General features: G+C 41.2%; 1 protein-coding gene across 2 annotated transcripts in view; it reads left to right on the top strand.

Moving 5' to 3' along the window:
• The window catches only part of FGF7 (fibroblast growth factor 7), an 82913-nt gene extending 66761 nt beyond the window's left edge, over positions 1–16152 (top strand). For both annotated transcript variants that reach the window (XM_019504164.1, XM_019504163.1), the window contains exons 3-4: positions 14863–14966; positions 15322–16152. In XM_019504164.1, coding sequence (XP_019359709.1) covers positions 14863–14966; positions 15322–15516 — 299 coding nt within the window. In that variant the 3' untranslated portion in view covers positions 15517–16152. The remainder of the gene's footprint in view (positions 1–14862; positions 14967–15321) is intronic.
• Positions 16153–23289: the final 7137 nt, after the last annotated feature.

Below are 23289 nucleotides of genomic sequence, written 5' to 3'. Positions count from 1 at the left end.
TATAAACTACTACAAGACCATTTCAGGCTGGACATAAGGAAGAATTTCTTTACTGTCCAAGCCCCCGAGGTCTGGAACAGCCTGCCATCAGAGGTGGCTCAAGCACCCACACTGAACACCTTCAAGAGCAAATTGGATGCTTATCTTGCTGGGATTCTATGACCCCAGCTGACTTCCTGCCCTTCGGGTGGGGGCTGGACTTGATGATCTTCCAAGGTCCCTTCCTAATGTCTATGAAATCTAAGTTTGGTTCATTTTCTGACACTTTTAGAGCAAAGTCATTAGGGAAATAAATGGAACTATCACATTTTTTATTTATAACCTTATTCTGATCACATGCAACTGCTTTCAAGGTTCTGATCATGAATGCTTCTGAAAAGTACCAGGACTCTTACATTCCAACTGAATAGAGTGACTTCAGTTTCAGCAACTACAACAAGTGCTCACCACCTTATGGAATCCTGAGCAATCCCCAGAAATTCTCCAGCAGTTCACTCTTACGACACCTGAAACAGTATAGCAGTTTTAAATACGTCTGTGTACCAGTAGTAGGTAGTAAGGTGCCAGTAACTGTAATTGGGTTGAGGTTGCAGAACTGCTAGACATCTTGCTACAGATCCAGAGGTTTGAGTAGCTTTTCTCAGGACTTGCAATGAAGGTTGCCTCAGTTAATCTAGCTGTAATTGGGCATGTCTGCACAAGACATTTACTGTGGAGTACATTAAGTAGCTGTGTGTCTTGATGTCTACACATATGCCCCTATTAGGCTGGAGTACTAATTTACCCCACAGCAGGATAGTTCTTGTAAATATAAGTACTATCCTACTGCAGAGAAAAAACCTGCAGCAGTGCATGTGTAGTCGCTGTCCTAGCTGGCTGGGGCATGATGGTGCTTCAGTGAATGGACTGCCTGTAGCTAGCCCAACCTTAGTGTCCCAGCCAACCCCTCCGCAGCACACTGAACAGGTGGGAGCAGCCCTGGGCTGGCAAGCTAACCCCCGGGTTCTCCTGCCGGCTAGGACTGTTGCACTCCAGTTCAACATGATGCAATCCCACGTGAACGTGCAGACATGTGTCCAGGAGCAATAAACTCCAGAGCAATAAACTGTGGAGCAGCAATAAACTCTGGAGTTTATTACTGCACATTAATAGGCACATGTAGATGTGCCTGTTAGGTACCAGATGATTCCAATCAGTTGCTGGACAAGATGTTAACAATACTGCTGCCTTATGTCCTGCTAGCTACAGAGACTGATATGCCATAATCACACCAGTCCCAAAGGTCACAAAGGCTTGGGTGGACCCTTGCATTACCCCTATTATGAAATAAAGTTCTAAAGGCCAGTACTTAGGGCAGCCAAATTCCAGAGCTCTCCAGATCAAATGATATAACCAAGTATCAGAGAATCCCAACTTACTAACTCTCACAATATCTAATATTCAACCACCTCAGTTCAGTTTTAGAACATTGTTTTCCTTCTTAAATTCAGTTATAAACCCTAACTTATCCATCTCATGTTATATCCATATTATCCACAAGGCTGCTAGCAAGTTAAAGCTTCTCTCAGGTTAAACCCTGAAGGCTCAAATTTCACAATTACCCTATTCCATCAATCACTCAGACTAATGTGATACAACCATTATGTCATTTAATTCAGAAATCATAGTAACCAGGTTCTTTTAGGAGTGAAAAACAAGTTGAAGTGTAGCAGTCCATAGATAATATGGTATTAAGTAAGGAAGACCTAAACAGAATAATTTGACAATGGACTTGACCAATTGATTTTTTTATATCCCAAATACCATTCTTGTGTCTACTGCATTTCCCTTAGATTAAATGCAGCATCCCATTCAATGAAAACATTCATAAAGAAACCCCCCTTATCATGCTAATGAACTATAGCTCAACCTGTGGCCTTCCGCACTTCACAAAATAGATGTTTTGCATTGTTTTATTATTAAATATGGTCTCTGTTGCAGCAAGAGGGAGCAAGTTCCATGGGAGGAGGTGCTGGTGCAACAGCCCCCGCACAGGTGGTACCCATTCACAGGCACTTGGCTTGGGCGGTCCCGGGGGGGCACTGCAGCTGTAGAGGAAAGCACTGAGGCCCTACACAGCTCAGGCGAGGAGGCAGGATCTGGGGCGGAAGGGGAGGGAGGGGCAGGGAAACAGATCAAGCTCATTGTTTTTCTTGGGCGGAGCCTGCCTTCCCGGGCTGCTGCCAGGCTGCCTGCAGGGCTTCCTCCAGAGCCCCTGAGCTGCACGGAGTCTGGTGCTTTGTTCCACGGCTGTAAGGGCAGCAAACTAAAACTCCTCGGAGGTGTTTTAGTTTGCTGCGCCCCAAGTCATTTAAGCTGCATTATGCCGCCGTTTCTCCCACAACGGCTGTTATTAATGCACAATACGCCACTGACACGTACAAATACCGACACCCTTAAAGCAATGCAAAAGCATTTATCCCACTTTAAAGTGTCATGCACATATGCCCCTCATTTAGTCTACACACAGCCTTAGTATATGTGCTCAACTACACGATCAAGCTACCTCTCAATTGATCCTCTGTACTAAGAAAACATCTGGTACATAGAGCATGCATGATAATTATGCTATAAACCTAGTCCCACTAACCTGACAATGTCCTGGGGTAAAATCATAGAAAGTCTGAGAGTGGATGCAATCAGTACAGAATTAAACAGAAGAAGCATAATTAATGATAATCAACAAGGTCTTATATTAAATTAATCTGATACATTTTTTTGAGATTACAGGTTTTGCTCATAGTAGGTGACTACGCTGACATAGACTAGTAAGGCATTTGACTTGCTGTATGCAACATGCTGATCAAAATATTAGCACCCCACAAAATCAATGTAACATATCATAAACATTTCCTAAGTGACAGCTCTTAACAGGGTGTTTTAAACAGGGTCCTGCTGCATGCTATTCTTGGCCCAGTGCTATTTAATATTGTTATCAATGGTCTGAAAGAAATATAAAATAAATTCTAAGAAACTTCGTAGATGATACAAAAATGGTGGAGGAACTGATAGGACCAGTCAATTCTACAGAAACAGATTCAAGGTCAGATCTGGATTGCTTATTAAGTTGGGATCATTTGAACAACATATGTTAGAGAAATGCAAAGTCATACCTTTATAGAAAAAGGAATGCAGAACACTGCGTGGGGATACCAATACCTATTATTGTTTGTGTCAAATACACATATATTTCTTATCCATGAGAGCACTTATCAGTTCACTAAAGTTAGTTTTGGATGTTACTAGCTGGTGTACTTCAGTCTCTCGCTGAAGGCAGCATGGAATACAAATTCTAATTCTAATTCTGTGAACTGTAATCTAATAAAGTGGAGGGAGGTAATTCAATAAAAAGAAAAAGAAGTGTTAAATAAAACCTACATTTCTTCTAAACAAATACCCTTTATTTATGGCAAATTGTATATTACTGTGTTTTCTTTTATGAGCTGACCAATTGCTCCCCTTAAAATGAAATAAAAATTCATCAGAGCTAAAACACAGGTAACTTAAATGAAATATAATATTGTATATAAATACATTTTTTTTTTAAAGAGGAACAAAAGATGATGCTTTTCAAATGTGATGTTCTACAAATCTATTACATGGAAGTATGAGTCTACTTTTATTGTATAAATATTGGTATATTCTTCTAGAAGGACTCTTCAAGTTAATAAGCCAGCTAATCAAAGTATTTACTGTGCTGCCTCACATAATGCAAACATGCACAAGCTAACATCAATAAAACCTATCTGAAATGTTTCCAAAACTATACATTTCCTTGATTGCTAGTAATGCTTTATAAAGCATAAACATTAACTTATTTAAACTCCAAAAGAAAAGAGCAAATAACATAAACTCCATTTAGATACTGTCATGTAAGCAATGAATAGAGCTTTTTTCTTGGCCTTGAATTCATCTTTAAAGGTCATCTGAACTCATAAACATGTACTCCCAACCTAATTAATTAGAAACACAAGTTAGCAATGCTTAAAAACAGTTTTATTTTTATGTGACTTATTTTCCACGCAAGCCTTTTCTTTACCCTCTTTCCCAATTTGAGATTCAAAATGCTTTAGGCAGCACTTACTAGAAGAGGATGTATGAGTTTTCTGCTAACATTTTTTTGCTGATATCAACTTCTGTCTTCATATTTCAGCAAACTTTTTCCTGGTTCCATACTTGCTGACTTTCATATACAGATCAAATATAGTATTATCAAGGACAGAAGGTTCAAATACAAACATGTTCTCATATGTCGCTGTGGAAGAAGACTGGGCCATTATAAAACATCCAGAAATTTGTTTAGCTGTGTTAAAAATGTTTTAAATGTTATTTTAAAAAGAAAAGCCTTAAGGTGCAAATAATAAATAGATTCAGTTCTATTTGGCTTTGTTCTCCTTTCCTTAAGGATCCCATCTTCTCTTTTTCTCTCTCTGAGTTTTCAGCATTTAAAAGAAGTTTTAAAAGGAGGATTTAAATGGCCTGCTACTGTGGCACAATAGCCTGCCTACACCTGCACTGCTCAGGGCTGACCTGGAGCAGTGGTGGGGGAGAGGAGTGGGGGCATTCTCCTACAGTGGAAACCTGCTCTGGTAAGGTTCCTGCTATAGGACAATGTCCCCCTCATCTCCCCAGTCGGCAGGTTGGCGAGGCATGGCTGGCTGGATGGATAGGCAGGATCCTGCATAGGCCTCCGTGACAGCTAGCACAGTGAATGAGCAACCAGAGAGCAAAGGATTTTGGGATATTGCATGGCCTCCACATCTGAGAAGTGTACAGGTGTTCATGTTAGATCAGGAGGTGGGTGATCTTCCTGGTAGATTTTTGATTTAACATTTTTGCAAAAGAGCCAGTTCTCTTCTGTAAAAAAGCCCCTGAAGGGCCGTACAATCTCTTTTTGTGCCAGGACAAAGGCTTTTCTCCTGGCACAAAAATAACGCCTGTTCATGGCCTTGGATGCAATAGGGCACTGACTGGAGAAAATTTTCTAAAGTGGAGGAAGTAGATTGAGCAGCTGTCTAGCAAACATGAGGCATAAGGAGCTTCTTTGGACCCTTTTGACCACTTATAAGAAAGTTATTGAAGTCAGCAACATGTTTTTTGCAGAGCTACTTCCATGGATTCATGAGTACATATTACCACATGTATGACTCCATGTTACTGGTGACTGGAACTTCCACATGGAAATGTAAGCTCCAGAAGAAAGCAACACAATTCTTGAACAAACTGTCTTTTGTAGAGGGTGTTACATGCAGTTTCACAGTGCTGTCAGCTTCTGCTTTGTGGTGTATATGGGATTTTGTCTTGCAGATAATTGTTTTAAACTCATTTTAACTAAATGACTTCAGGTTTTCTTGATGTGCATTTTTTAATTTATTCTTTTTTAGTACTTTTTCAAACTTTCAAATACAGTGGCACATTTATATTATCTAATGTATGTTGCTTTGTACTTCTTTCACTGATTCTGACTTTTGGCTTCATACATCTGGGTAATACATATAAGTGTGGTCACCTCTTAATCGCCACCCTCATATATAAAAAGTACAATCTGATTTAGGGCAAATGTAATAGCTTATTTCTAAGTTATTAAATGCAACATCCATGCTGAAATCTACTTGATTTCAATGTCTTGATTACTTTGCAAAGGTATTTATAGACAAAACCATGTGCTAAGAAACCTGGATACCTATTTAACTACAGCCACAACTTAAGAAAAAGACATTAAATAACATTTGTAAATAAACTGTATAATGTTGCAAGCAAATAACTAAAAAACCCTAAAATCTCTAGGATTATTCTATTACTTAAAAAGTATTAATACAAAAAGACTAAAATTATCCAAATTAAAAAATAAACATTTTTTTTCATTGTATAAGTACTACTAATAAAAATCAAAGGCATAAAATTTCAGACGACTCAAAACCCCCCCAGCCCCATCAGTTTTTCAAGAGTAAATAATATTTTAGTAATATCCTATCATATAAGGAAGATACCAATCAGTGAGATACCTAGGTGAAAAACCTGTCCTTTATCTAAGTTTTCAGATTATAATACTGCCCTACAAATGAAGCTCATAGAAGAAATCCAGAAATGTAAATTTGTACTCTTGAACTTTGGTCCATTGATATGCTAAACTAGTAGCAATGAACTAAAAGCTATTCTCTCCAAATACTAATTAGTTCCAGTCCCACTGAAACCAACAAAGATTTAAAAATAAGCCATTGCACCCTCATCTACTTTCCATTCATTGTCTAATATCTAATTTGCCTTAAGAAGTAGAGTATGTTGTAGCCAATTACTATTGTACTGCTCTCCTAAGAAGAGATTGTAGAAAGCTAATCAGGGTTAACATGCCAAATGATCTATTTTGAATGTCAGTAGAACTTCAGACCTTGGGCTACAGAAAATCTCAAGCTAAATTTGATAGATTGACCATGCAACCCTACAAAATTACTTGGAATTTCATGTTGTTTTTGTTCAATTTGTTTATCTATTTGTAGTTTTTCTCTCTTTCTAGCTTTAATTCTGCCCCTTTCCAAGTTTCTTCTGGGTTCTTGTAAATTCAGCAATTACACAGCTCCTTTGGATAAAGCAGAGCAAAGATAGTCTTCATTTCCAGTCTTCAACAGATGACAGATTCACTGGAAGATTAGTCTTGAGTAAACAGCTCCTCCTTCCAGCTGTTCTATGAGTTTAATGGACTACAAAAACTCACTAAGAAAAACAATTAAACTTTAATTAACAGTTACTTGATGCTTTCAGAGAAACATAACTATATGAACTTTGAATTTCTCCTCCTCACCTGGTAGATTCTCACTTTCTCATATGGAGAGATGCTAAAATGACTGATTATTCAGTCTGAAACTGTAGAATCAGTATTATTTGAAATGTAAGTAATGGCATGTTGGGCATAGACTAAAATTGTAATAAGTTCTTCCTTAAATTAAGATTTCTAAGAGGCCTGAAGTTAAAAACAGTTACTACTGAATACTTCAGTGGAAATCTGCTCCTGAGTAATGGTATTTTCCTTAGTGTAAACTCTGTTCCTATTCATAGCAACTGTAAACTCCCATCCACTTCAGTGGGAGCAGGTTTTGGCCAAATGCTGACAACTTGTGAAAATCTCATCCAGTAATTACTGAATACTATACTGGTATATTTTTGTGGCCCCTATTGAAGACAACACTAATTATGTTCATCCCTACAAATTTAGGAAAGTGTTGATACAGCATATACATTCAAAAGGATTCAAGCGTGCGATTAAGTGACTTCCTGAACAAGGATGGTTTCCCAAATAGATGCCTTAAGTTTCCACTTGATGGAAAAGAAGAGAAAATCATCTTAGTTTATTTTTAAAATTAATTTTTATTCACAAAAGTCACAAACATTTTATTAGTGTTGGTGGGGGATGCAGGGCATTATGTCAGGTATAGATGTCTTATCTTTCTCAATTTTCAAAGAAAAGTATCAGTTTTAACCATAATATCCTACATCCTTTGAGCTACAACTGAGGACCACAAAGCAACCAAGAACATCTCTCAGTTCTCCACTGTATCTTACCATAGTGGGCCATGCAGAATCATCAAGGCAACCAAAACCCGAAGGGTAAAATGTCCATGAATGTTTTTCTGCTTTATCCTTAATTATTCTTGACATGATGCGAGCATGACTTTACTACCATGATATAGCAAGATCTGATTACACTTCTGTGTTGGATTATTTTCTTTCTCCTACCTCCCAGTGTTTATTTTGTTTTGGTTTGTTGTTGTTATTTTTCTTTTTTCTACACATCTGCTTTCTGATCATAGAAACTGTTGAATTTTAGGGTGCGGGTATGAAGAGGAAGGTTTAGGGAGAGTTTAAGGTGAAATAAGATACTTGCCCTGGGGCAATATTTTATTGCATGGCTGAGTTTTCTATAGCTACATTCCACTGGATTAAGTCCTAACCCCTACTACAACAAATGCAGGTGTCTATGTGCTCATTACATAATTTCTATAACACTAATCACACACAAATCCCAGATCTTGGATTTAAGATTAGACAGTGAAGAATTAATTCTGAGCTGTACCTTTCTTTCCCATTTCCAATGACTCCTATTTTTAACCAACCTTACATTTCTAGCAAACATCACTGGACAGGGCCCCAAACATCTTACCCAGAATCTCTGTTGTCCCCTCTCTCAGCCAGTTTCATATGATTAACGTGGCCCCACCCTCCATGAAGTGGACGGACCTGGACTAGGTTGCCCTGCATCTCTCATCTGCACATAGATTTTTGGAGGATCCTATGACTCATGACTAGAACACCTGGTTCCAGTAATGAGAGGGAGGGGTCTAATTAATACATGGATCCTTTGTGGGGGATATACACACATACTGAGCAGTGCTGAGCTGTGGGGTAACTGTGGCTTGAAATGCTGTTGACTGCTGGGGCCCAGCCCAATGAACTATATGGTAAATGATGAGCCTTTTGGCTCTACATAAAATGAACTGTGCCAAACAGGAGATATTACCACACTTTCAACTCTCCTATGAAATATGAATTTTCATTTCTACTTGGAAGAACTTTTACAATCTTTTCTCCTATGCCTGAAAAAGGGTGCTTGTGCATGAAAGCTTGTAATTAAAGGGGTTTTTTGCAAAAATGTAGTTGGTCTAATAAAAGATATCACCTCTACCACAAGTTCTGATCCCTTAAGCCTTTCGGCTTGCAGCTAATATCATACATAGGTCCTGCCCTACATGGATGACCTCAATGTCCTGTGCAGTGATAATGGTCAGTAGAAAAAGAGTGTTACAATACACCCAGGTATACAGAGAGGCGGGGGCCAAGATCAAATGGGTATAACAGGTTGCAACCACTGGGGTGACCATGACCCCTCTTAGTGAAACTGTGACTCCTATCTGGCTCAAATCCTATGGCCTCTCTCCTCTATCTCACTTTCCCACCATGCCTTGATCTTACTATTTAAGAGTGTTTAAGGAAGGCTACCAACAGGCTTCAGAATGAGCCTCAATCCTACTAGTCCTCTCCTCCCAGAGTCTCGTTTCTGTTCTCCATCTTAATGGATCACTCCCAGCTTAACTAGGCCTGCATAGGGCACCTGCAGCCTTAGGGGCAAATTGCGTGGCTCCTTTTCCTCCCCTACACCCCATCCCAAGCCTTGTGGGTGTTACAGTAACACTGTTCTATCTGTTGGGGCCTCAGCTTCCCCAGCCTCTGCCCATTTCAATTTTGCTAGGACAGTTTGCCTAGGCCCACCATGCCAGACCAGGCTTTGAGGAACTACCTTCAATGTATCACCTTTACTCTCAAGGTCCCTGGCCTCTGGCCAGCAGGCCCCAGACCCATGAAGGCCATGCTCTTCTGGCACTGGGCCCTTAGCCCCTATTTTGCTGGGCCCTTCCTGGGCACCATGTTCCTGGCCTCCGTCTCAGTGTGCCCCTCTCAGACATTAGGTCTCTGGCCCGCATCTCACTGGGCTTCTCTCGGACACTGGGCCTCTGGCCACTGTCAGCTCTGTAGCCTTGTATTGCCCCTCACTGGGCTCTACAATAGCTTCAGACCTTGAGCCCACCCCTGGTAAGGACTCAAGACAATCATGTGCCTCACAGGCACTAATGGGACCTCCAAAACCACCCATTATAGTCCCAGCCCAAACCACCAGTGTGAACAACAAAATGACCTGGGCGCTCTGTTACAATGGGCAAAAGCACCTGCCTGGTACTGGGCAGACTCAGGGACTTGTAATCTCTGGGGGTCTCTGTCCCCATGAGGAGGTGAAGATCCTCGGGATGGAGTCTGACCCAGGGTTAAACAGACAGAAAGCATGGGAAAAGACCAATGCTGAAGTCAAACAGAGATTTACCACTGGGACTCTGGAACATGTACTGCCTGTCAACGGAAGGGGCATGTAGTACTCACGGTGTTGTTACCAGTGCTTGTATTCACAGCACTGGTCTTCCCCCCTCTCAAAGCACATCATCCATAGAATGGAAAAAGCCATGTGCCACTTCTTCTGGGGCTCCATATGGGAGAAGGTTGTGAGAGCCACACTGTACAAGACAAAATGGATTGGGGGCTGAAGAATGTTGGACATTCTGCTGTTTCTCTGGGGTAACTACACAAGCCAGATCTGCAAACGGGCAGCCAGGGCAGACTCCAAAACAGCCTAGTTTGTGAAGTACTTAGGGCATCTGCTGCAATGCTGGTGGGTGTCCTTTCTGCACAACATGTGCCTGTACAGCATGGTCCCACTCTTTGTGGTTCTACAAACGCCTGGACCACTTCCAGAATAGACACAAGTTATGCAACAAGTCCCTGATGACCATGATGAACCCACATAAGATGCAGGAGGTGGTAAGGGCAAAAGAAAGACTGTTTCCCATGAACATACTACCCATCAACAGCTGCCAAAGCTGTGTGGGAACAAATGTTCCAAAAGGACTTGCAAAAGGAGCACAGAGACTTAAACTGGCAGGTAACCCACTGGGCACTCCCTGTGCCAGTGATGAAACAGAGGGGCAAACCAGTGGCAGAAGGAAACAATTGACCACCTCCTCTGGAGTTGCCTGTATGCCAAGGAAGTGTGGGGGAGAGAAAGCAAACTCCTTCAGATGGCAACAGGAGTCAAAACCCTAAACAGAGAGGTAGCGCGGTTCAGACAGCAAGGGACCCCAACAGCCCACTTTGACCAGTACGTGTCCTGCTTCAGAAATGCCCTGAGGAAGACGAGGAACCTGTTCTTGTATAGGCACATGAACCTCCTAGTTAAGGACTGCGTCAGAATGGAAGTGAGTGAGCTACAGCTGTACTATAAGAGGTAGGAGATGACAGGAATAAGAGGGTGGAAAACACATGGAAGAGGAAAGAATGGCACAGGCTGTTTAAGAATGGGAAGCCAAAGAAGACAATGATTATGAAAAAGAAGAGAACAATGATCATGACAGAGAAGCTGAGCAATGAGGATGACAGAGAGGAAGAGGATAACAAAGATGACACTGATTAAGGACTAGGGAAAGAAACAGAGGGATAGTGAGAGGGGTGAGGGGTGGGAAGGCTAGAGGGCACAGGGTGGTTTTGCATGGTTGTAATGGTTAAATTATATGGTGACAGACATGTGGATGTCTAGGCGCATGGGTGCAGTTATATTAATGGGGATGATGATGGCTAACTGTAGATGTTACAGACTGTCAAGTGAACCATGTCAGTTATGAGAAAGGTCAGCAAAGGTATATATATATGTGTGTGTGTGTGTGTGTGTGTGTGTGTCTCTGTGTCTGTGTGTGTCTGTGTGTGTGTGTAAATAAAAACATATATAAAAGCATATCTATATCTATCTATAGATATCTATATCTATCTATAAGAGATAGAGATAAATAGATATTATATATCTATATCTAAGGTAGATAGATATGTATTTGCAAAAAAAAAATTAACTTGTACTATATTCAAATAAGTACAGAAGTGCTGCTTAAAAGTGTGTTTATGGAATACCTGTGCTAAAACTTCCAGCAGTTTCAAAAGAGGTAAACTGCCTCCATTCTGGATGAGCTAAGTCTATGGGCACCTGTATTAATTTTTCTATATGCAAGTTACTACAGTTATGTTTGTTTCTAGGTCAATTTTTTCAAATGTGCTTCTAACTTCCATGTGTTCAGGGAGAGCAGGGTCTGACAGTAAGGAGTGGGGGAAGGAGCTACAGAGGAAAGAAGTTGGGGGGCAGAAGGCAAGAGGGCTACATGACCCCCCAAATTTATTTTCCCTGCTGTAACAATGGGAGGGAGACAAACTCAAGGGAAACTTCCAATAATTGGATTCTATACCTGGAAAATCATAACAAATTTATAAATGTTCCATATACAGAATCTAATTACTGGGGGGCCATCATATAATCAGGGTTGTCTTATATTCAAGTAATTACAGTAATTTTTATTTAGAAAAACAGGAGTTTGGGAAAAAAAAACCTCAGAATAATCTGTCATTATTATTAATTTGCCACTGACACTGCCTTTTAATACATCTGGATGATATAATTACATTAGCTGGAGTTTTATTCTGTAAAATGCCTCAACTCTGTAAAATAGTTCAGACTCTCCAATGATTAAATCAGGAACCAAAGATGCAATGCCAAATTATATCACAGAATCATAGAAAAGTCTGGCTGGAATGGACCTCAAGAGTCATCTAGTCCAAACCTCTGCTCAAGGCAAAATCATTCATGACTAAACCTTTCCAACCAAGTATTTGTCTAACCTGCGCTTATAAACGTCCAAGGATGCAAATTTCACAACTATTCTAGGTAATCTATTCTAATGCTTAACCAAGCTCATAGTTAGAAAGTTCTTCCTAAAATCCAGCCTAGATTTCCCTTTTTTCAATTTAAGACTGTTATTGCTTGTCATGTCTCTTGCAACCAGAGAGGCTAGGTTGTATCAATTCCTCTTTATAATTCTCAATTCCCCCTCTCAGATACTTGAAGACTGTTATCAAATCTCTCTCTCCCATCAGTCTTTTCTTCTTCAGACTAAATAATTACGGTAATTCTATCCCTGAATATTCAAATGCATCTCCCCATGACTTCAATGGTAGTCAACACTCACATTCCAGGACAGGATTTTGAAATGCTGTGATTATTTGTTTGGCCATATGGTTCTGATTCTTGATGATTTGACTATACCCTCTGGATTACAATCAAAATTATAGTCAAATGGCACGTACAACCCAACTGGAAGGTTCCCACTTGGATGACAAAAGTCTGAGAGGGGCATGAAACCTGAAAACAAAACAAAGTAATCCTCAAAATCTAAAGGTGGATTTCATCATCAAATTAAAAAATAAGTGACTACAATTAAAATCTAGACATTTCAAATTTAATACAATATAATTTTCTTAGGCAAAAACTTCTGGCATCTTTCCTTTAAAAGTAATACTATTTCCCATTACATGCTGCTCTTCGAAACAGTTATGCTAGTTCAGCCAACAACAGCAGTTTACTCAGGGAAATCTCAATTCTTGTTACTGACCAAATAGCAGACTCATTTATATACCTATGCTGCAAAATCATTCTGAATATTTATGAGTTTTCTTTCCATATAGATCAGAAATGTCAAATGTATGTTTGACAGGCTGCAGGAAAGCTGACCATTCATTTTACATGCTCCACTGTGGTTTCACAACAGTGAGTTTTAAGTGAAAGTTACCAGTAATACAATTTTTGTAAATTCCACTTTGAAGTTGTTCCATTCAATTCTGTTTCTGCAAAGCTTGCAGCAGAGTGAAACTTGTCAAAGACCTCAGAAAGTTTCACTGAAAGTTTGTGTTAGATTTTAAAGCCTAACATTACAGTCTAACCGGAGACAGAGAGAGGAGAGGTAAGCTCAAGAGAGCACTGAGTAAGGGAAGAGACAAGTCATCTAGTTACTAGACCCATTCCCAGCTTTTTTACTTAATGTCTTTCCCTTGATTTTCCTGCTACTAGAGTCTAGTAGAGTCTACTAGAGTCTAAGGCTAAGTACAGACAGTCAAAAAGCCCAAGGCTGACTCTATTCAATCTTCACAGGTTAGTCTAAGCTGCACAGGTTGAACCAATAAGCAAGTGAACAGACGGTCACTTTTGATTCTGGAAATGCAACCACATGCCTGCAGGGGCTCAGGCCAGAAGCTGGGGGGCTCTAGAGCATGCCTCCTTGCTCAGCTGGAGCAGACAGCGTGGACCAAGTTTAGCCCACCCGCCCCTATCCCACCTGGGTCTCTTTGCCACGTGCCAAAGCACGCATGAAGGTGTACACCTGGGGACAAATAGCAGCACAAATCTATGCTGCTACTACTTGTTCCGCAAGAAATGCATGCCCCTGCCTGTGTGCACTATTCAGAATGTGCCCTTAATCTTCTCTCTCCCGAAAGCTCCTTTGCTGAAGATAGCCAGCCTAGTATGTCAGAAGAGGAAGCTCAATAGTTACTGGTTTGAGAGTGGGCTCGTGGTTGGAAAAAGCACATCCCAGCCAAAAAGTACTGAAATCTTTAAACTATTTAACTGCTTAAGTTTGAAAACTACCCAGTACTTTGATTCCAATATCTTTAAATCAACAAAAGAACATTTTTATGTTACAGGTAATTTTAAAGCACTGTAGTAACTATGCATGTTTCTTCTTGTATATGCATGTTTTCCAGCTAAAAATCAATGTATTGCAATTTAAGACAACTCCAAAACTTCTATGTTAAAATATTTGCATAAAAATTTTTCAATTGTCTTTTGTATTATTTCTCTTCTAACATAGATAACTTTACAGGTCCTATCAGTTTTCAAAGCCTCAAAGGGTCAAGCAGATGCTTTATCTTCTTTCAGACATTGGGGTCTGTTTTCCATCATTTGCAAGTTCTAAGGTTTATGCTTCTTCAAGGAGGTGACTCTGGTAAAATTCTCACTAATCTTTTAAGTGTAGTGCTTACAAAATTCCTGTGAATCCTACCTAAAATGTTTATGTTTCTTTCAAAAGGAACCCCCTGCTAAATAAAATTCAAGAAAAAGATTTTTATTCTTGAAAAACACTTATAGAGACAGCTTAGATTAACAAGGAAATTTAGGAATATAACGCTAGGATCCAGCATGTAGTTTCTGTGTGTGTGTGTGTGTGCACATACACACACACGTCTGTAAACAAAGAACCATGAGCTAATCTGTCCTCCGTATGTGTAATGACATGAACTATTTCTTAATAACCATCCTCACTATTTCAACAGATTTTAAATAAAACCAGAAGTACTGTACAATCCTTAAGACGCAAATGAATAGTTCATAGACCTCATTCTGTTTCTTTGCAGGTATTCTGGAAATAAGAACGGTGGCTGTTGGAATAGTGGCAATCAAAGGGGTGGAAAGTGAATACTTTCTAGCAATGAACAAATCTGGAAAACTCTATGGAAAGGTACTAATAATGTTATAGATTTGTACTCAATATACAAAAATAATATTTCAATCTCAAAAAATATTTCTTATTAGCTCATTTTTACTTGACATATATGTAGCTTATGTTAATTATGGCTAACAAACAGAAAGGAATTGCGTTTCTACCCAATACAGGACTCATGTTTGTTTATAAAATGTAAGGATGAGAGCTTTAATTTTGCTTTAGAAAAATCCTATTCTTATTAAAAAGTATTTTAATAACATATGGCATTAATTACATGGTATATGTTCCTCCCCCAGCCTCCCCACTCTCATTATGTATTTAAAGAACAAAAGTGCTAATGTTATAATATGGTATCATTCATTCTTAACAGAAAGTATGCAATGAAGACTGCAACTTCATAGAACTGATTGAAGAAAACCATTACAATACTTATGCTTCAGCAAAATGGACACACAAAGGGAACGAGATGTTTATTACATTAAACCATAAAGGTATCCCTATAAAAGGTAAAAAAACAAAGAAAGAACACAAAGCATCCCACTTCCTTCCTTTGGCAATATCCTAATCATATATGATCTATTCAAAACTAGTTCCAGCAGGAAGATTATTTTTAAAGAGACTGATAAGTAATCAAGGAAGGCTGGAAAACTACTGAGAAACTGAACAAGCTGGACTTGCGCATTTATGTTTATTTTTGAGAGACTGCATTAAAGAAGATTTGAAAATATACACAATAAACAGATTTAGTAACTAAAAGTTGTAAAAAATTGTAAAGAGTTGTACAATCATTATGTTAGTACAGTAACTGGGTAGTTTCTTAAATTAATTTACCCTTAAGAATAAGTCATGACTTGATCATCTGATGATATTTTATTTAAAAAAAAAAACCTATCTGCTTATTAAACATGGCTGCTATAATAATAATAAAGCAGATGATAATGTTATGTAAAATATGTCGGACTTTAAGGCTGCTGGAATGATTCGTCATGTTATCAAGTCAATGTTAAATGTGGAGGTTGAGCAGTATTTTAAATAATTTCCCCTGCAAAAAACTGATAATATAAACCCTAATGATGATAAGAAAAAAATTATGATCTTGTAACTGATCAGAAAAAAATATAATCTTGTAAATTTGTTACTGTTGCATTCCGATAAAAAAGATAGTTTGAAAAATGAGGGTTGCTCCATTACAAAATGCTCATACCTGCTTCATAGTATCATAGTTAGTAGGGTTGGAAGGGACCTGAGCAGATCATCAAGTCCGACCCCCTGCCTTGGCAGGAAAGAGTACTGGGGTCAAATGACCCCAGCAAGGTGACTGTCAAGTCTTGTCTTAAAGACCCCCAGGGCAGGAGCCAGCACCACTTCCCTTGGAAGTTGGTTCCAGATCCTAGCCGCCCTGACCATGAAGTAGCACCTCCTGATGTCTAATCTGAATTTACCCTCTGCCAGCTTGTGACCATTATTTCTAGTCACTCCTGGCAATGCTTGGGGGAACAGGGACTCCCCCAATGCCTGCTGGTCCCGTCTGACTAGTTTGTAACAGGCCACTAGATCCCCCCTCAGCCTTCTCTTGTGGAGGCTGAATAGGTTTAGGTCCCGTAGCCTGATCTCATAGGGCCTGCCCTGCTGCCCCCGATCATGTTAATGAAAAGAAAAGCTGCTCTATAAGATGTTTCAAAATAGTGTATGTAAAATAACAAGAGTAGGAATAAATAAATGTACTTCATCTCACTTTCCACAAAATAACATTTTATATAACGACGAAGTAAAAATTCAGACATCTTAAGGTTTTTTATGTAACATATCCTATCCTTTGTATAATTCCTGTTAGGGCATATGGCTTTTAAATATTGTTTTCCCACCGTTATACATGCTTTTTCTGTTGTTACAGCATTAAACTTTATTTTAAGTTGTATTTGAACTTTATTGTTCTAAGTTATTTAAGTTGATGTTATTTATAAAAAAACTTATTAAGCTGCATCTGTTTCATATGCTTTTAATTCTAAAGGAATAACAGAATGGTCTGGCTGAGCTGCATGATTTTTTTTTCTGTGACCAGACACAAAGTCTAGTACACAACACTCTTGCCAACATGTATTGGATAGTAGACAAAAATGACAGCCTGCAGCAAATCTTACCACGGACGGCGCAGAAGGAACAACACAAAAATGTAAAAAATCTTTTGCCGCATACTAATGCCAATAAAATTGAATAGAATTCCCAGTGACAGCAGGTATACTAAGGATGCAGTACTTACAGATATTGGGCTACAATCCCAGCTGATGAAACATCCATGGAGCTACCCCAGTTTTTACTGGCTAAGAACTTGGCCCAGAAAGTTCAGCTAATATCCATAAAACCTCACAAAGCCAAAGGATTAAATCGCTTCTATCCACACGCAGGTAGATCAACAATTCAATTAACTACTATCACATGAATACCTCAGTCTCTGTCCCCATTTAATTCTGTTCACATTGCCTATACATTCACTAGTCATTGTGATACAAATACTTGTGCATTATAAAAAATAGACAGAGATCACAAAAGCCTCTCACTGAAAAACAGCCTTTAGATGCTTACACTCAACCTGGGATAGACTGAAAGCACCGCACTTTAAGAAGGATGTGGCCTGCCTTGAGAGGGTTCAGAGGAGGGCCACCCACTTGGTTGGAGGGCAACGGGGCAGGCCCTAGGAGGAGAGGCTGAGGCACCTGAACCTGTGCAGCCTCAGCAAGTGGAGGCTGAGGGGGGATTTGGTGGCTGCCTACAAACTCATTAGGGGAGATCAGCAGCAAATAGGAAGGGTCCTAATCCCCTCAGCAGCACCTGGGGTGATGAGGAAAAATGGCCAGAAGCTGCTGGAGAATAGGTTCAGGTTAGAGATTAGGAGGCACTATTTCATTGTCAGGGTAGCTAGGATCTGGAACCAACTTCCTAGGGAAGTGGTCCTTGCTCCTACCGTGGGTAAATTCAAAAAGAGGTCAGATGAACACCTGTCTGGGGTCATGTGATCCCAGCGTGTGCTCCAAACAGTGGCCGGGGGTTAGACTAGATGATTTATCTATTCAGGTCCCTTCTGACTCCTAGCTACTATGAAACTATGAAAGCAATTAGGGCTGTGTGAAGCTTCAAATGCTGGTTTGATTTGGAGGAGATTCGGCCTGATTCAGCGGCCAAATCTCCAAATCTGAAATGAATCAGGGGACCAATTAAAAGTCCGAATTGATTCAAAGCTCTCTGAACCGATTCGGAAAAGATTCAGAGAGCTTTGACATTTCAGCCAGTCCCCTCTAGCTGCAGCAGGAAGCTGAACCCAGACTCTGTGCTGATAAGTAGGGGGTGGGGGAGGGAGGCTGGAGGAGGGGACCATGGGAGGACCCTTGCCAGGCCCCATCCCAGCCCTCCTGAGCACCTGCTGACCCCCACCCACTCTCCCAGCCCCTCCCATGGCTTCTCTGCCTGGCCCCAGCTCCTGGTTGTTTAAAAAAAAGCCCCAATTCAATAGCTGCTGCCAGGTGAGGGGGGGGGATCCCCACTGCCCCCACTGCCCCACGCCACATGGGGGGGTCTGCCACAAGCCCCCCAACCGACACCTGCTCTCCCAGCCCACCTCCACGGCTGTTCTGCCTGCCCCAGCTACCGGCCCTTTGAAAAACAAAACCAAAAACCCTGTACTCACCTGCTGCTGCAGTGGCCTCAGGGCTTCTGGAGGCTCATAGTTTCATAGTTTCTAGGGTCGGAAGGGACCTGAGCAGATCATCTAGTCCAACCCCCTGCCATGGCAGGAAGAGCACTGGGGTCAAATGACCCCAGTAAGGTGGTCATCCAACCTCCTCTTAAAAACCCCCAGGGTGGGAGCCTGCACCACCTCACTTGGAAGCTGGTTCCAGACTCTAGCCGCCCTGACCGTGAAGTAGCGCCTCCTGATGTCCAACTTAAACCTTCCCTCCGCCAGCTTGTGACCATTGTTCCTGGTCACTCCTTGCAGCGCTCGGGGGAACAGGGACTCCCCCAGCGCCTGCTGATCCCCCCTAACCAGTTTATAACAGGCCACAAGATCCCCCCTCAGCCTTCTCTTTTGAAGGCTGAACAGGTTCAGGTCCCGCAACCTTTCCTCATAGGACCTACCCTGCTGTCCCTTGATCATACGAGTGGCCCTCCTCTGGACCCTCTCGATGCTGTCCACATCCCTCTTAAAGTGCGGCGCCCAGAACTGGACGCAGTACTCCAGCTGCGGCCTGACCAGTGCCGCATAGAGGGGGAGGATCACCTCCTTGGACCTGCTCGAGATGCATCTGTGGATGCACGACAAGGTGCAGTTGGCCTTCCTAGCCGCCTCCCCACATTGCCGACTCATGTTCATCTTGGAGTCAATAATGACTCCCAGATCCTTTTCCACCTCCGTGCTGACAAGAGGGGAGTTCCCCAGCCTGTATGTGTGGTGCCGATTGTTCCTCCCCAGGTGCATCACCTTACACTTGTCTGTGTTAAACCCCATCCTGTTCTCCTCCGCCCATCCTTGTAACCTATCTAGGTCCAACTGTAGCCTGTTGCTCCCCTCTATTGTGCCCACATCCCCCCACATCTTAGTGTCATCAGCAAACTTGAACAGGGTGCTTTGCACCCCCTCGTCCAAATCACTGATGAAGATATTGAACAGTGCAGGCCCAAGGACCGAGCCCTGTGGGACCCCACTTCCCACGTCCTTCCAGGTCGAGAAGGACCCATCCACTACCACCCTCTGGGTGCAACTCTCTAACCAGTTGGCGACCCATTGGACTGTATGGGTGTCTACGCCACATGACAGAGCCCCCCCACACAGCCCAGAACCGTGGGGGGCAGTGGGGATCACCCCCCGCCTGGCAGGAGCCAGTGACAGGGGGCTTTTTTTTTCAAAGAGCCAGGACCTGGGGCTACACGGGGCTGGGAGAGTGGGTGGGGGATAGGGCTTGTGTGATTTGGAGATTTGACTGTTTCGGCAACAGCCGAATCGCCAAAACTATTTCAGCAGAATCAATTCGGGACAGTAATTCGAATCACCGCCCCCCCCCGCCAGATTCGGCCAAATCCAAATCCGAAGTGAATACTAGTCACTTCACAGAAGCCTAAAAGCAATTACCAGTGGAGTTAAAGACTTAATTTTTTGTTACAAATTTCCTTGGCCAATATTGCTTTTTTGTAGCAGTAAATATACAACAAGCTTTTGGTAAGAATTTTTTCCCCCAATACATAGTTTCTCTTGGGAAGCATTTATAAATTGCTGATTAGGCAACTTCAAATACCTAGAACAGTGTTTCCCAACCATTGTGCCATGAGGCACGTGCAGGTGTGCCACAGAATTTTGGCCTGGAGCCACACCCTCTGCTGGCTGGAGCCATGCCTCTCACCCGCTGCCGCCGCAGACAGACCAACAGATGGGATGTGTGGCTCCAGCCAGTGATTTGCATCTGCACGCTGTGTTCAGCCGCACCAACCCCCTCTCTGTGCCCAGCCACTCACCCACCCCTCCCAGTCCGTGCCTGGCCAGCTGCTTGCCACCCCCCACCCCACCCTGCACTCGGCTGGTGTGCCATGGGATGGGAGAGGCCCGGCAAGTGTGCTGCCGAAACCAAAAGGTTGGAAAAAAACTTATCTAGAGTAAGGCCTAACTGATACTAGAAAAATTTGCCAATACAGTTACACTGGTAAACTTTCCCAGTGCTTCCACCAGTATAATTTAACTAGTTCCCCAAGTAAAATAAGCTGTACTAGCAAAGATACATTTTGGTGGTATAGCTGCAACCACACTAGGGCTTTTGCCAGCTTATAACTGTCACAAAAAATTCTCACTCCTATCGAATATGACTATCCTGGCAGAAATATCTACTACACTTTGCTTAAGTTAGTTCAAGTTTTTAAAGCAAATATGAAAACCACCAAGATGGATTATTTGTGTTTAGTTGCTCTACTAAAACTGGACTTAAAATGCAATCATATGCCAACATGCTTAAATTAAATCCAGAAGCAGAGCTAGCTTTTCTAAAGATCTTATCATTAGTTCATTCTAACAGAAAGCAATCCAGTCAAATAATGCTTTAAATCCCTTGATAATTTTTATTTTCACTATTTGATGTTTGCTTTACCTATAGGTTAGCAACTTGACACTTTTCTAATCAGTTATCTAATCAAGGATTAGATAGGGCTAGTTATCTGTATTCATGCTGCAAAGAAGAACAATAAGGAAAGGCTATCAGGAAAAAGGAAAATATTAAGATCTTCAAAAGGTAATTAAAGGCAGATTATGCTCTCCTTGATCCATGTACGAATATCCTTCACATTTTTTCCTTAAGACCCTACAACTTGTCAAATGTCTAAATATTAATGCTAACTTAACAGGCTCACCGAGATGAAACTTCATCCTATGAACTAGCTTCCTGCCTCTTTTTAAAGTTTTTAAGGGGTTGTGTATGGAACAAGGCACTTACAACCATTGTTCTCAATAAGGTGTTATGCACTGAGCATTTTTTGCAAATCTCACTGCCATATCACTTAAATGCCTGAATAGGAATCCAGCTGCTCCCTTATAAATGTCCATATTGCAACTTTTGAAGGGAAGAGTCCACATTTATAATTATCAGATGTGTTTCTTTGACCAAATAAAATAAGACTTCAATACCATATTAGCAGGTATTTTTTAAAGATTTAAAATGCTAGACTTAAAATTAGCAGGGCCAGTCTGTGCCTCCAGAATCTGCAGAGCTATTTTTCTCTCCCATCTGGCACGGGGCTAGCCACTTCAGAAAACCTTACATCCCTTCTCTCTGAAAGGAACTCTGCATATGGGGACAGGTCAGTAATAACTGGCCCTAAATTGGGTACACATGGGTCCTGGCAGATGCACATTTTTCCCCCATCAGTTCTACAAAAATTTGCTGAGGTCCCCTCTACACAGGCAGGCAAAGGCACAATTGGATTTAATGCGTCATAAACACAATCACACCTCCTGCCATACCACATGTGCATGGCATCAGACATGATTATGGGATCGCACATTAGATCCAAATACACCTTACTGCCAGTATAGGTGGAGCCTGATCCTGCACTGGCAATAAGCAGACTCCCACAGCTGGGAGCCCGCTTTGCTGAGGGAGCACCCAGCTACAGGGGCCACATTGCAGCTGGACCAAGAATCCTCACAACTGATAAGGCTCCTTGGTCCTACCTGTGCCACATGGACACTCGGGACTGAGAGCCCTTTCAGATGCGGGACTCTCTGCAGCCATTGGGTACTGCTGCAGTCTCCCAGCTGTGAGGGTGTGTAATGCTCCCCACAGCTGGGAGATCACAGCAGCTGTGGTCTCCCAGCTGCAGACTGCCTAGACATTAGAAGCCAGTGTTAAAGTTATTACACATTTTTGAGCAATAACTTTATAACTGGTACAACCTTTTTAAGACACGATAGTTAATCTGCATGTGTAGCCACTCTAAATTTATTGTACAATTAACAAGGTAATTGTACAATAGATATAACATGTAGAGGGAATCTGAGACAAGCAACATAGATTGTGTTTTATTTTTATTGAATTTACCATGAATCCCCTTTAATGGTGCTAACCCCAACTATTGTGGTAATGTGGATCCATACAAGAGAAAAAGGAAAGAGTTACCAGGGCTCCACAGGCAATGCAGACTGTGGTTACTAGATTTCTGTGGATTTGCTGGGATTCCAAAGGTTTGGGCTTGTAGCCTTCTCTGGGTATTAGAAATCAATCCTATTTCTACCACTAGATAAGGAAGGACAAACGGCCAACATGATCCTATTGTGACAGACTTTCTTCTCCTTTAGCCTTGTCCTTTAGGTTTTGTAGTGAGAAAGATCTAGCTCTCTCATTTCAAATTAAGTTACTTTAACCACATCTTTTCCGTTTGTTTTTCTGATGTCATTCCCGTACTTATATTTTCCACTGTACAAACTGAAAATTGTATTTGCTTCAGGGGCTATGACAGTATTATTATACCTTGTTTCTAATGATTTTCCTGACCTTAATGCCTACTGCATCATTAAATTTTGAAGTCTATCAAGGTCCTATTGTTTGATAAAACACTCAGTATAACTCTGTCAAATTCATTTATGTCCAAGCAACAAAAGCCAACAATATCAAACCCTCTTACTAAACAGATGACTACTAGAAACTAAGTTAATTTACTAAACTATCTCAATTAACATATTTTTTACTCTATAAGGCAGAACTTTGGAACCAACTTAAAAGCAAGTACTCAGTGCAAACAGCGGGTAAGTACTTTGTTTTCTAGATGATGCTAAGTCATACTCAGATAGAATATATAGCAACTTAGA

This window comes from Gavialis gangeticus, unplaced genomic scaffold, assembly GCF_001723915.1.
Source record: "Gavialis gangeticus isolate Ggan-Ray unplaced genomic scaffold, GavGan_comp1, whole genome shotgun sequence".
In the NCBI taxonomy this organism is placed as follows: domain Eukaryota; kingdom Metazoa; phylum Chordata; order Crocodylia; family Gavialidae; genus Gavialis; species Gavialis gangeticus.
This window is presented reverse-complemented; position numbering and strand designations above follow the sequence as displayed.